At 41.1% G+C, this 13,939-nt stretch overlaps 1 protein-coding gene across 1 annotated transcript in view; it reads left to right on the forward strand.

Annotated features, from left to right (window-relative positions):
- The window catches only part of KIAA0930 (KIAA0930 ortholog), a 35,448-nt gene extending 30,776 nt beyond the window's left edge, over nucleotides 1–4,672 (forward strand). The window contains exons 8-9 of the mRNA XM_010072358.1: nucleotides 1,021–1,176; nucleotides 4,358–4,672. Coding sequence (XP_010070660.1) covers nucleotides 1,021–1,176; nucleotides 4,358–4,398 — 197 coding nt within the window. The 3' untranslated portion in view covers nucleotides 4,399–4,672. The remainder of the gene's footprint in view (nucleotides 1–1,020; nucleotides 1,177–4,357) is intronic.
- The last annotated feature ends 9,267 nt before the right edge of the window (nucleotides 4,673–13,939 follow it).

Genomic DNA, 13,939 nt, shown 5'->3' on the forward strand with positions numbered 1-13,939 from the left:
GCAAGGGTGACACAGAAAAAAAATTGTACTTATTCCAGCTACCAGAGTCGGGTCCTTCTGACCTGATCACGACAGTGCTCTTGGCGTAGTGGTAATGTCTGGGAAGAAGGAATAGGCTGCTTGACTATTCACATTTACAGGGAAGGAGGGAAAACAAGATACAGATATTTTGGTTTTTTTTTTTTCCACTCATGTCATTATGCATCTTGCTACAGTAGCCGCCACTATGCATTTCTCCTTTGCTAGGGCCTCTCTGTGTGGATCAGGACCCACTTTTAAACAAATGAGTGATAGAGCTTGAATACTCTGGATCGGAATTGTTGTGTTCACTTCAACATCTGCTTTTAGCACTGTGGGCTGAGTTTTACAGGGGAATAGAGGGAAAGTTTAGAAGCACTCGAAATATGTGGCATGTGCATTCCTGTCTGTAGGAGAGACCTGAAGCTATAAAAACTGCTTCTAGCATACAGTGGATTCACCATCCTTTTGTTTTAAAAGTTATTTGTGGGCCTCTAAACTAATTATGGGAAGAATGGCACTGCTGAAGAGTCCCAGGTTTGGCTTGGGGGATGCAGTAAGCTGGCTTTGTTAATGCTGAGTATCCCTAATTTTCCTTCTGTTACACTTGTGAATTTCTGCATGAGTAACTGCTTAATTGTAGGGATATTGTATTATTTTGTATATGAGAGAAGGCTGGGTTAGGATTCTGCCTGTTCAGTGTGGTAGCAAAGGCTTCATTCCCTCTCCTGGCTGCTCTGTTAGTGGCTAATGGCTTACTACTGTGGCCAGCTGCTGCTATAATTCATTAGCTTCAATCTAAATGGTGAATTCTGTGCTGGGCAAGATCTGACAGATTTTTTAAAAAGTAAAAATAGTAGTAATAGTGACGTACATGTGATTTCTCTCTAGAGAGTGAATAGTAGGCTTTTCTTTTTTTGACTTTCAGAAGCTTTCATTGGGTCTTCCAATAAAATACAGAAAGTACAATCAGTTTAAGCTTCCTGTCTTCTGCCTTTACAGATCTGCACAATGCGACAAATCTGAGGTCGCGGTCATTATCTGGAACGGGACGGTCTCTGGTGGGCTCGTGGCTGAAGCTGAACAGAACAGATGAAAACTTTCTACTCTATGCACACTTAACTTACATCACTTTGCCATTGCATCGAATTTTAACAGGTGAATTTTAATGTGTTATGCATAAATAGAGTCCTTTGATTCCAAGACAGCCTTCTGTGTTGTAGGATTTTGCTGTTAAGATAGAAGAACAAGCATTTCTCTATAAGGGAAATACTGTAGCAGCAAATTAGTGTGAACAAGTGGAATGGTGTCAATCTGTTCTTTGGCTTTAGGTGAGTTTTGCTTGGTGATGATTCGAACAAGTTGGTAGATTGTTCTAATGCACTTCCAGAGGAACAGTAGTTGCTTTAATCCTGGAATTCAAACTTCATCCATCTCATGAATGCAAGGCAACTCATTCTGAGCCCATCCACTGACAGCAATAGTGGTAGCAGATACCTGTGACTGAGAGGGTTATAGAAAGGCAGCTGTGGAATTTGGAGTGACCTCCTTTGCCAATTTTGACTCTTAGATTTAGTTTCCATATTATTTGCTTGGACTGATCAAAGTGCCCACACTGATGCCCGTGAATCTGTCAGGTGTCCAATGTCCTTAACTAGACATAATGATTGTGTGGTCCACCATAAATAATCAGAGTCCACTGTGTTGTTGGTCTAGCTGTGCCAGTTACTACATTGATGACGGTCAGCTCTGCATTTGTTCAGCTGGACTAGGATAGCACAATAAGTTGGGTTTCACAATCTGCAGGCAGTACAGAAGTTTCATCCAGATAACTCTTGTCTGCCTACAAATACAGGTGGACTAGAGAAAACAACTGGTCAGTTTGAACTCTGTCCATCATCAAGCCTGCTAGCCTCTCAGGGATACAGCTTGCAGTATGAGGGTGCCTATGTGACTCTTGAGATAAGTCTGAAAACTGAGAAAGTGGTAGTGGTTAAGGGCTCTCTCCTCTGTCTAAATGCAGTGGCAGTTTCTTTCATATAGACATGACTTGTGTTTGCTATCCACTCTCTTCATTCTTCCTAAGTGAAGCCCTGAAATGCCTTCTCATTGACCATCGTGGGCAGACAGAAAGTTTGATCCAGCTGCACAGCAGTATCTTATGGAAAACTATTGCTCAGCTCCAAAATCTAGACCAGAATAAAAGTTAGGATCCTAGAGCAATATAAAGTCCGGTCTCTAACCCTGGAATATCCTTATAACTGTTACTTCCTCCAAGAACTTAATCTTTTTCCTTCTCTTCCCATCCAGCAGATGGGATGACTTCTGAATATGTTTGTCTGGATTGTGGGCTTTTGATCAGTGCTTGCTTTTTCTTGTCTGGGTCTAAAAAGGGAACACACTTGAAAACAAAACCAATCGATTACACAGTGGTTACTTCCAGACTGTTCTTGAAAGGTAGCTAAGAGGAAAGGAGTTAGGAAATCTGTTGTTAAACAGGTTAATCTGATGCTAGAAGAGATGAGATAATATGGCTATTAATGTCATTGGTTGTATTATGCTAGTGTAATAGTAATAGCTGCTGTCTTGTCCTCATTTGCAGACTAAGATTTCAGAGCCTGTTGCAAAGTCATCTGGCTCTTACTCTATAGAGAAGAAAATTGTAGCTGATAAGGTAGAAGTGGAACTTACGCTTAGCAAAAAGGAGTTTCTCCATTTGCCCTTTCACTGTATGTAGGGATTGGTTTCAATTTAGAAGAAATTACAGATTCCAGTAAAAATCGATCCTCTGTAATTAAGGGTGGATTTTGAAGAATGTTTCAGCAAAATACATAATTACTCTTTGCGACAATTGTGTTGATAATCGTACAGCTAGTTAGATGGAGTTATCAAGCTCACTCTCACCACAGGCATTTTGAGTTCTCAGAAGATGTATTGTTCTTGCTGGCATTTAGTACTTGCTCAAGTGGGTGGCATAAATTCCTCTATGCTCAAATATTTGCTTTGAGCTTGAACATCCTTTCTGAGATTTAATTTGTTTAACCTACGGTTGCAGGTGTCGGTGTATATGTTGAGATGCACAGAAATAGGACGTGAAATGTCTGGGCTGTGAGGCAGAATTTTAATCTGCAGTTTTTCACTGCCTCTGTTTGCTCTATCTTGGCACACCGGGTGGAGCCCATTTCCAGCGCCTTCTTGTAATAATTGCAGTTGTGCCAGTGGCAGCTTTCCAGCAAGCGGGAGCATTACATGTGGGGCAGGGTGAAGTGGGAAAGATACTCATCTCCCTTGGGTAGTTTAGGAAGCCTGTACTAAGAAATCAGTATCCCAGTGATAGTGATCAAAGTACATCTTTAAATGTCTGGAGTTTATACATATTGATAAGACTTCCTTCACTCTGAGCCTTCTCTCCATGCTAGATAATCCCAGTTCCCTCAGCCTCTCCTTCTGTGTCAGATCCTCCAATCCCTTAATCATCTTTGTGGCCCTTCATTGGACTCACTCCCCTGTGTTTCAGTCTTTACGAGTGTGGCTTAAGCCCTCTGGAGCAGTGGATCAATTTTTACTTATGTCATCCTCTTTGTGGAGCTGTGTAATCAGCCTCTTAATTAAGTGTATAACTCCCTTTTCCCATGTTCTTTGTTCTCTGTGTAGCCTTGAAAAGGACATAGCAGCCCAGTTTCCAGATATTTCTACGTACTGCCATGCCAGCATGCTGGTTTTACTGTCTGCATTTGAAAAGATGCCCATGATTATGACAGATATTTTACAGGTTCATATTCTGTCACATTTGGACAATACGGAGCTGAGGAGCCAACAAAAGGAGTGTTTTTGTGGCAGGCTTTTGAGTGCAGAAATATAGGCTTCGGTCTCTAGAATGGATGAAATGGTTGAATGGCTTGTGCCCACATCTTCAGAGCCAGAAGTCTCTTTAAGGGTCTTAGGGATGATGCATTTCTCAGTTCAAGAAGGAGAAGACCCTTGGCATCTCCTGTAATGCCACTTCCACTTGTTTCTCTAGAAGATTATGCCACTTTCTTTGCCTGACACATGTTGCTTCATCCCACTGTAAATGATACTTAGTAGATCAGCTGTCTTCTCTGTATGATGGGATATATTTTCAGCTTACTACCTGTCAACTAGGATGCAGATGGGGAGGAATTAAATTGGACTTTAATAGGCAAAGTGACATAACTGTGTTTTAAATTCTTTTACAAGCATAACAAGGGGACTGTGCTGCAGCCCACAATTGCATCTCTGGTGCTTCGTGCTTTCTGGTACTGTGGCTACTTTCAGGAGCCTCCTAAGTTTGCCGTATCTGTTTCTCTTCCTTGCCCAGATATCCTGGAAGTGCGGCAGAAACCAATTCTGATGACATAGCAGAGAGCGGGCACTGCCTTGGAGCCTTGTCGCCAAGTGCCTCACCACAGCGGTTTTCTGTGCTAACACTACCATCTAGTGTCAGGAACATAACCTCCGCAGGAAAAAGGGAAGTCCAAGAATACCAGCCGATCAAAAGTGCCTCTTTCTTCCTTCCTCTGCTGTCATACACCGTATGCACACTTGCAGTACATCGCTTCAGTGTTTCTGACTGGAAGAGGACTTTCAGCAAGATAAAACGAGAAGGGGCTGTGTTTAAAACGAGTCAACGCTTTACGGACAGTTTGTTACTGTGTTTACTTTATAACTAAGAAACCAACAATATGTACAGAATGTGTTAAACTTTATATTCTTTGACAGAAACAACCTGAGAATTTCATAATGATGTACTAATGAACATCATTCCGTAGACTCTTGCCCATACACTCTCCTTGTCCATTTGGTTTAATGTGTGTGTGAGCGTGTGTGTGTGTGTGTGCACGTAGGGAATGTAGGTATGAGACAATAACTTCCTACCCAGGGAGGAAAAGGAAGAAGATGCTACAAAGATACATCACTATTTTGGTATGTGCAGCAGGTCAGCTCAGAGCTTAAAAGAGGCTGAAAATGTTCCCATTTGTTCATGTGTCAGTGTTAGGACAGGTGAACTCTGCTGACAGATTGCCGTATTTACCAAAGAACAGCAACATTTTCATCCTCAAGAACTGGCTGAGAAAATGAGCTGGTGAAAAGAAGGCTAAAATGTGCTGCTATGGTAAAGCTGAGGTTCATATCCAATACTAATGCTGCTTATCTCTCTCTGTTAGCCGAGTCGATACAAGTTTGAGTATAAAGTGGGAAAATAGGAGGCCGTAATTGGACTCCAAAATCTAAAAACCTTCCCAATAACCGACATCCTCCTGCATGCAATGGACTTCAGAGCACATGGAGTCATCTCTGCCATAGAGTTTGTAGCCAGGGAGGGCATGAGAGCTGATTAATGTTTGGGCAGCTTGTCCGGATTCTTCGGATTCTTCATCTCCTGGTGGTGTTTCGCTGTACTGTTACGTGCTGAAGCATCAAGACTTCTCTTGAAAGATAAAAGGTTAAAATGTAATTCTGCTCTGAAAAATGACTAAAAATAGCATAGTGGAAGATCTGAAAATTGCGTCTCAGGAGCTCTCAGGAAAAAGCCTTATGTTTACAGGTAAAATGCAGCTTTCTCAAAATAGCAGCTTTCTCTCTGCTGTCCTTGACATTTGAAAGCTAAATGATTGAATACTGAGACTACTGCAGTCTGGTTCTCTGTTTTGGTATGGGAGTCATTCAGTACTTCAGTTTATTTACAGTTGCATAACTGGTACAGCAGAGGATGGGGTAGCATGTCGCTTGGAGCACGCGAGACTCCAATACCCGCACAGAGGGAGAGCAAAGATGCCATTTTTGTCACTTTTCAGTCTCTGAGCACCTAAACTTAACACAGTTGCAACAGTTACAAAATGGCTTGTGCTCTGAGCCTGGACCTTTGTCTCCCTCATACCCAGCCTTTCCCAAAGTGCTTTGTTGTTATTCTCTCAATAGCATCTGATCACTTAACCTCTCAGATAGGACTTTCTGCTCTTTTTCCTCAGGATAGGTTCCAAGGGAATAGCTCCACTTCAGCATAAAGGTAGACTAACTTTATCATTCAGCCCAACATGGTGAGTCCAGCATGGTAAGGAGGTCTTTTTTGATTTGAGGCTAGGCCTGGAGACAGTCACTTTAGTGCAGAGTGATGGCATTTCTAACACCGGCAGCATGAGTGCATGACAGGGATGGCTGACCAGTTTAGTTTGCTTCAAGTGTGTTGCAACAGCATTGGAAAAAAGTTTGTTTTTTTCAAAAAGTTCATCATGTTGCAGCCTTTGAACTTTGCTTCGTGGGAGTGTGCAGTTGTGCCTGTGTGTGTGAGGGTATTCACACAGTCTAACCTGAGGCATGTAACTTGGGTGCCTGGGCTTGCTGCTGGAGCTGGGGGGAGAGGTGGAGTCCTAAATCAGCAGCTGAAGTGCCCTCTCAAGGAACTTGCTAGGCAGCCTAGGTGCTTACCCTAGGTCATGTGCCTAATGGCAGTCAGTACAAGTATTGTCCCTATGCCCATGCTGAGAATTAACCCGCTCTTCATCTAGAAGACTGGACCTTCTCTGAAGCCTCTCAAGATGCTCCTTATTCTGCACTTTCATACTGCTGGGCTGGACAAATCAGTGCTTGGTTTTCCTTTACATATTCATAGGGGAGGGAAGGGAGAGAGGGTTAATGTTTGTACTACTAGTGACAATTGATACCTTCCAGTCAAACAGCAAGAGGAATAACACATGTGAAAAGGAAATATATCCAGATTGGAACCTGAATGGTAGGTGCCTAAATACTGCTCATTTGACAGTAATTTGTAATACTTTCTTGGTATTGAGTATTACGTGTAGGTAGCTTAACTTCACGTGATCTGAAAGACTGAGCAAATCTTGCCTTGTAAGATTTCAGAGCAAATGAAGAATGATTCTAAACTAGTACATTACTATAAAGGCAACGTTACAGAAAGTACAGTTCAGATCCCACATCTATTTTATGCAGAAGGTATCCTCTGCTTTGTTACATGTATGTGGGTGGATTCTGATGTCTAGTTTTTGAAGGGCTGCAATGTAAATATCCTAAAAAAAGTCAATTGATTTATTGTATCCTGCTAGTGGATATGCTGTAGGTACATTGAAGACTCACCTTTTCTAGCAGAAAAGGGCTACAAGTATGCCCAGATGGACATCCATAAAAAACAGAGGTCAAAAAGTCTACTGAATGTCTGTAGTGCTTTATTGGAAACATGTAGATGTGCCAGAGTCTCAGTTATTCCTTCTCTAACCAACTGACTTGGACTTCTTATGTATAGCCCCTGGTTCCCACTTTCTCTTATCAAGTGGGGAAAACAAGTTCTACGTTTTGCTTTGCTTTTAAGCAAACCCTTAAAACCGTAATTTATTGTCCTTGTATAGACAGATTGACAGGGAAGATCATCAGAGTTCTGCTTGGGCCAAGATGGCACAAGTGGGCCCTTAGCATGCTATTGCACTGTACCAAAAAAAGAATAGGAAATGTTAATAGGTACCTCTCACCCTTTTAATTTAGAGGCGTTTTTAATTCTGTAGCTCCTAAGCAGTAAACCATTTTTGAGCCTCTGTTGGCCACTTAAGCAACTGCTGAGGAATGAACTGGCATGTTCTGCATGCTGTAACGGCTGTATGGCTGTCAATGGCTTAACTGTTGGAGCACAGTAGTTTTCATTAGTTATGTTGACGCTTGAGAAAGCAGAATGTTTAACAAATTTGGAAAGCTTTGCAGAAGAGCTTTATTTACAGAATCCCACCAATACCTCATTACTCAGTTAATTTATTCCATTCTTCTGCCCGTTCGCTCCCTCTGGAGATCGAGGCTTACCACTTAAACTATCCATAGATGATGTATATTGATAGACATCAAATGCAAGGATGTAAATCTTTTCACCCTTAACAGGTTTTTCACTGCTATCAATTTAACAAGTAAAAAGCTGTTGTTTTTTTTAAAGAAAGCTATTAAATCAATTATTTTGTATTAACAGATTATTACTCTGCCTTAGAGACCACTGCGTGTGTGAAATCATGTTCTCTTATTGCCAGCCAGCACAGGGTGGGTTCTAAGTCTCCTTGTAAAAGAAGAAACCATTTTCAGAAATGCCGCAAATCTTTCAGCTGTCTTGGTTAATCCAGTTTGTGTGGGTTGATGTTCCTTCTCTTTTTATTCTCCTGGTCTTCATTGCTTACAAGGCTTGAGCATGTTGGGCTCTGGATTGCTGTTACTCACTTTTCCAGTTCTGGGCATGGTGTGCTTTCCAGAAAAGAGAATTGTTTGCACAGGTGACTTTTCACAGTAAAATGGCTTTCCTGAAGTATATTCTTACACCAAATTTTAATTTAAGCAGTGAACTTCTTGGCTCTGCAGACAGATTTCTTCCACTCGGGATGTGGAGTCCACATAAATACTCTACGCTTCTCAACTGTTGACCTGCTTCTTGGCAGTCATTAATTTTTCCCTTTCCAGATGAATGCTTGTCCTGTATTTTGTAGTCTAAAGCTTCCCCTTATTAAAGACAGATACAATCAGAAGTGCCTAAGCCCTGGTGTTATCCAGTGGGGTTTAAGAACAAATTTTTATTTAGGAAGTGAATAAAGTAGTCTTAAATTCTATCTGTGTTGCATGCAGTAGCATCAAGAAATTACAAGTATATAGTTCTTGGAAGAACTGGCTGTCTCCTACGGACTCGCCCTTTGTGTTTGAAAGACTCTCATTGTCTCCAAAGGTTGTGGCTGAAAGCTCTGGAAAATGGATTTCATGTGATCACAGCAGTCAGGTACCTGCGAATGCCTTATCTTTTTTTGTGAGGTATGACTAAAAGTGTGTGGCTTTGGTGCGTAGAAATTCTGTGTCAAAAATAGGTGCAGTAGAATCCAGTTAGAGGCATTGTAAAATAAGTAGCTTTTACACCAAACCTTAAACGAAACAGTATTTTACACCAGAATGTAGCTGTTTGGATGCTTGGTCAAGATAATTCAAGGCTGCCAGCAGGTTACAATGTTGAACGTTCTCTGTGTAAATATATAAATATTCTCAGCCTAATTTTATCAGACTAACACATGTTGCATGGTTTGGGGTTTTTTTGCCTCATTGATCATCCGTGTTGATTAAAAGGTGATGGGTTGAAAATCATACTGGCACTGTACTGAGCCCTTTGAACAAAGAGCAAGGAGAACCTTTGTGCACCACAAATGGAGTTGACTTTGCATATGGCAGCAGTGAAGAAAGCGTTGGACCCTGCAGCCAATAAACAGACCTCTTAAATGACCATGAATTTTGTTAATAGTGTTTTTTCTCAGCTGTGCCTAGTGGTGTTTTGAGTTTGAATGTATTCCTTACTGGTGGTAAGCAGAAATGGTGCAATAAGACTCTGACACTCGTGGTAAGAATTGGCAAATAGATATTCATGAGGCAAAGCAGCCTCTTTACTTTTTGTTCTTATTCCATTTTGAGTGAAGCCCAGCTTCTGACTCTGCTTGCTGAATCTTTTAGTGATCAGCCTCTGACAAATTGACACTGTATAAGGGGGGAGAAGGTAAAAGTCAATGTACTCATGATTTTGTTTAAAAAGGTTTTTTGTTTTTTCCTTTAGATGCTAGCATTAAAAAAAAAATCAACAACAGCAACAAAACCAACCCTTCTAAACTGATCTGTGTTTGGTAGTCATTGACATTTAGGTTTGTGCAGTGTATAACATGGAGAGACTGATGTCTGTAATGTAATTTATTTGTGATAAATTCAGGAAAAACCTCAATACGGGTTTGTGCAATGTTGTAAAAATGAGATTGCCCTTTAGCTCTTAACTGCTTATACCCCCTTCAATTGTGCGTACCAATATTGAATCCGTTTTGGTTTAAAGACCTGCGAGGCACTGCATCCTCCCTCCCCACCTGATTTTTGTGACTGACATTTCACAGAAGGCTTCTTTGGAGGATTTTTCTGTCAAAATTAGTTAAAATGAAACACTCATCAAACAAATGTTACCAACTATAAATATGAGATGACTTGCTGATGGTTCCATTTCAAAGAATCCCAGACCAGGACTGCTTTACGAACCAATGTGTGGTGTAACATCATCTCTGCTAAGCCATGCGTGATTGCTTGGAAATGCATGGTATGTTAGGCAAAAGAAAAAACCCCAGAGGTTATGAAGGAGAACAGGGTGTTTTAGTTCTTCATATGGATATTTGACTAGATTTTGGGCAGTGATTTTCATGTGCGTGCACATGCAACTGCACAGGAATCTTAACTGGTTGGAAGGTAGAAAAATATGGCTTAGAAATTTTTTTTCCTTGAATGCCCTAAATTGAAAGCTTTTGAAAGCAGCCATAGTGGAGAAAGCATTACTTGAAACACTGCAAAAGGCAAAAGACCAGTAGAAGCTTCCAAATCATGGTCCTAAACCTCAACAGTTTGCTTACTGCTTCAACATGAGTCAGTGACAGGAAAAGGTGTGCTTGTTTTGGTTTTGGTTTTTTAACCCCAATGCTGGTGGGACAGAGGATTGCCATATAGGTCTTTGAAAAGCTTTCACAACTTTAAGTAATTTCATGAATACATGAAAAGAAAAATACTGTTTTAACAGTGTGGCAGTGTATCTTGTTCAATAGAGTCCCTGCTTTGGGGAGCCAAGTTAACTCATGTTCGCTTGTCCTGGAGTGTTGTGTCTTGTCTGTCCTCATCTGGAGAGATGCTCCCAAGAGAAACTTGTGTGTGAAGCAGTATTACAGTTATATCATCAAGGTCTGATTTTGCAAAGTAAAAATCACACTTCAGAGATTGAAGAAAAAATAAGTATCTTTGCTAGCAAATAGTTACTTGTGTACTCCTCTCAGAAATGTTGTTCCTGAAACCACGACAAACTTGTAATTACAAGTTTGCAGAAAGTAAAGGAGTAAAGTGGGGAAGGCTGTGGGTCTGATTTTCCATGAACAGTGTAGATGAGAATCTGGGAGATGGTAGTCAGTAAAGAAGACATTAAAATACATCAAGTAAAATATTAGTTAATTCCAGTTCTGTCCCCAGCTTGGTTCCTCACAGGGCTGAGGATGGGATCTAGTGATCTCATTATGGGAAATAAATCATTTATGATTGGTTAAGCCAGAAGACCCTTCCCCAAGTCAAGCTAGTTGACTTATCCTAGTAGGGTTAATGTTGATTGAGATGGTGCTGTGAAAACCAAAGTAGATGATCTGTTTTCTTGTTCAGACAAGACAGAAGTGTTTGTGTGAACAAATTGGATTTACTTATGCATGAGGAGTGTGGACTTCTTCCCTCTACTGCACTTCTACTGCAGAAGATAGAATTGGTCAGACGCACAGCTGTCGTTGTACCCACATGCAATGTATACCCTTTGGCACCTACGCAAAAAGAATGATCTTCCTTGTCGGAGCATAGGATGGATGAGGGGTGGGAGAGGGCGAGGAGGCATCCTGTTAAACAAAGCAGACTTTGGGCAGCTGCTGGTTGTGAAGGTGTGAGCACACTGCTGAAGATGCTGAACTTCAGGCAGTAACATGAATTAGTGAATAATAAGTATTCAAGGAGTTAACTCTCATGGTTCTGAATTCACTTCAGATATTCCCACCTTCTTGTAATCAATTTTAAAACCCTGTTGAAATGAATGGAGCTGGATATAGTTTTCAAAAAGACCAAGTCACCCTGCACAGATCAGTGGAGACCACCTACATTTAAAAACCCCCGTGTCTCAGTGTTAGTTCCGGCTGCTGTAATGTTTTCCCTGTTAGCTGTTTATGCCAACGTTCAGTTGATTCTGATGATTCATAACTTAGTATTTCACAGCATGTGATTGCTCAACTCGTGCCCTTCCGCCTCCCATCTCCCCCCTGACATAGAAGGGTGTTTATGGTTCTGCTTTTCCTGATGGAGCAATATTGCTGGGGAAATCCAGCAAAAGCAGGTTACTAGACTACAGGCTCTGAAGAGTCTCATACTCAGCCTTTAATTCAGATGCCACCACTATGTTCATCGAAACTCTATGTCACTTAGAGAATGCCTTAAGCCTGCACCAAGTCTAGAGGCATTCCTTTGCTCCTGAAGGACAAGAGGGTTGGCAGAACCCATGCTTCCATCCCTGCTCATCACTGCAAGTGTCAGACCAGGTTTTGCTTTGAAAATAAGGGTGATAGATGTAGCATCAAGGAGCAAGAAGTTATTATTCAAGTTGCCTTCTCAACAAGAATTCAGAATTACGTGCTTCCTGGTAAGTACCTCCATGGTTAACCTGCCCAGCACACAAGGAGAAGATCAGCACAGGCGATTGTTCACAGTAGCCATTTCTGACTTCATTGTAAAGGTAAGGAAACACTTATTTAATGAACTGCCAAAGTAATTAAATTTGGTCCGTGATCTACTGTTTTCAGTGTTAGGATTTTGCTTTTTACAATGGGGAAACCATCTGCAATTTCTCCCTGGAATTGCAGTCAACAGAATTAGCATTTCAGGTATGAAGAATGCTCCCAGGGCCCACCAGTTCAGGTAGGGCTCCACAACTAGCACTGACCATGATTTAGACCAAAAAAAAGTATACTGTATTACATCATCTATGCTACAAAGTAGTACACCAAAGTCAGAGACTTTTTACTCAGTGGTATTGACTGAGCAGGCAAATTCTGTTTGTATCTTTGAAGCCTCTGCAGACTTCCAGAGATGATCCATTTCTGCACTACCTCTCAGTAAAGGTTGTGATGTTCCTGAAAGTAATACCCACTGAACTGATGATGATGAATATTTATTTTTATTATAATACTTATGCAGGATGCTCAGATGGAAATGAGAATTTCTAAACAAGTACGATGCCTTAAAAAATGAGCCGCATCAGAAACTTGAATAGGTATGTTGATGACGACTTCAAACAATGTAAATTCTTCTTCTACCTCTTTATTCACCTTGTGCAGCTTTGGTTCTTGTGTGCAGCTCCTCCTGTATTTCATGCAGGTCAGTCAGTTATGGGTCCTCACAGAGCCACATACCATGACTTGTGCAGCAGTGCAGAGGTTTGCAATCCAGTCGTCATCTACTGAATATCCAAAGAAGCTCCTTTTCTCTGGCTAAACTTAGTTGTCTGTCTTACAACCTTTCTATGAAGCAAGTATTTTACCAAGGCAAACTCTTTACCACCCTTTAAGTCTGAACTCATTCACAGCTTCAAATGTTATGTCATGTGTAAGACTATGTTACTCAAAATTACTTGGCTGGCTGTTGCGTTTGGCTTTCAGTTTTGGCTTTAGCAGGAGATTGATTACAGCAGGTAGCCTGTCAATGTATCATTTGGATCATGATTAAAGTTTACTTGTCACCTTCACTATTTTTCTAGCCAATGACACGCACATAGCCTTTAGCTTGACGTGCTTTTCGGGTGAATTGGTTCTGACTTCTGTATGACTCGGTTGCTGTAACTAGTCTGGTGTGAGGGGCATTTTCCTGATGGATTAGGAAAGAGGCCGATTTTGATGAATGCATACTGTTCTTGGAGTGCTGCATTTTCTTAGTCTGGATGTTCAGGACTTGCTGTCTTCTGCACTGTTACTTTTGCCCCTTCTTGTTGTGCAAGTGGTAAAATCTTTGGTGATGAGTAAAGCATTAAGCATTAGACGTCCTAGATTGCTCCAGCCTGAAGTGAATTAATAAGCTTGTTTCTGCTTGAGAACTTTCTTTCTCTTCCTTCCTTCCTTCCTTCCTTCCTTCCTTCCTTCCTTTCAAAAGCTAAGGAGACTCTGTAAGCAGTGCTGGTTGTCATTTTAAGGAAGAGATGTCAAAAATGTGGAATAATGCCAACATCCCAAGTGCATGAAGTTGTTTTTTGGGGTTTTTGTTTGGGGGTGGGGTTTGGTTTTGTTTTTCTTTTTTTTTAAAGAGTACTGGGCAGTTTAGGTAGAAATGCGGCTCGCTATTTATAGCAACT

The sequence above is a fragment of the Pterocles gutturalis genome, unplaced genomic scaffold (genome assembly GCF_000699245.1).
Source record: "Pterocles gutturalis isolate BGI_N339 unplaced genomic scaffold, ASM69924v1 scaffold5802, whole genome shotgun sequence".
Lineage (NCBI taxonomy): Eukaryota > Metazoa > Chordata > Aves > Pterocliformes > Pteroclidae > Pterocles > Pterocles gutturalis.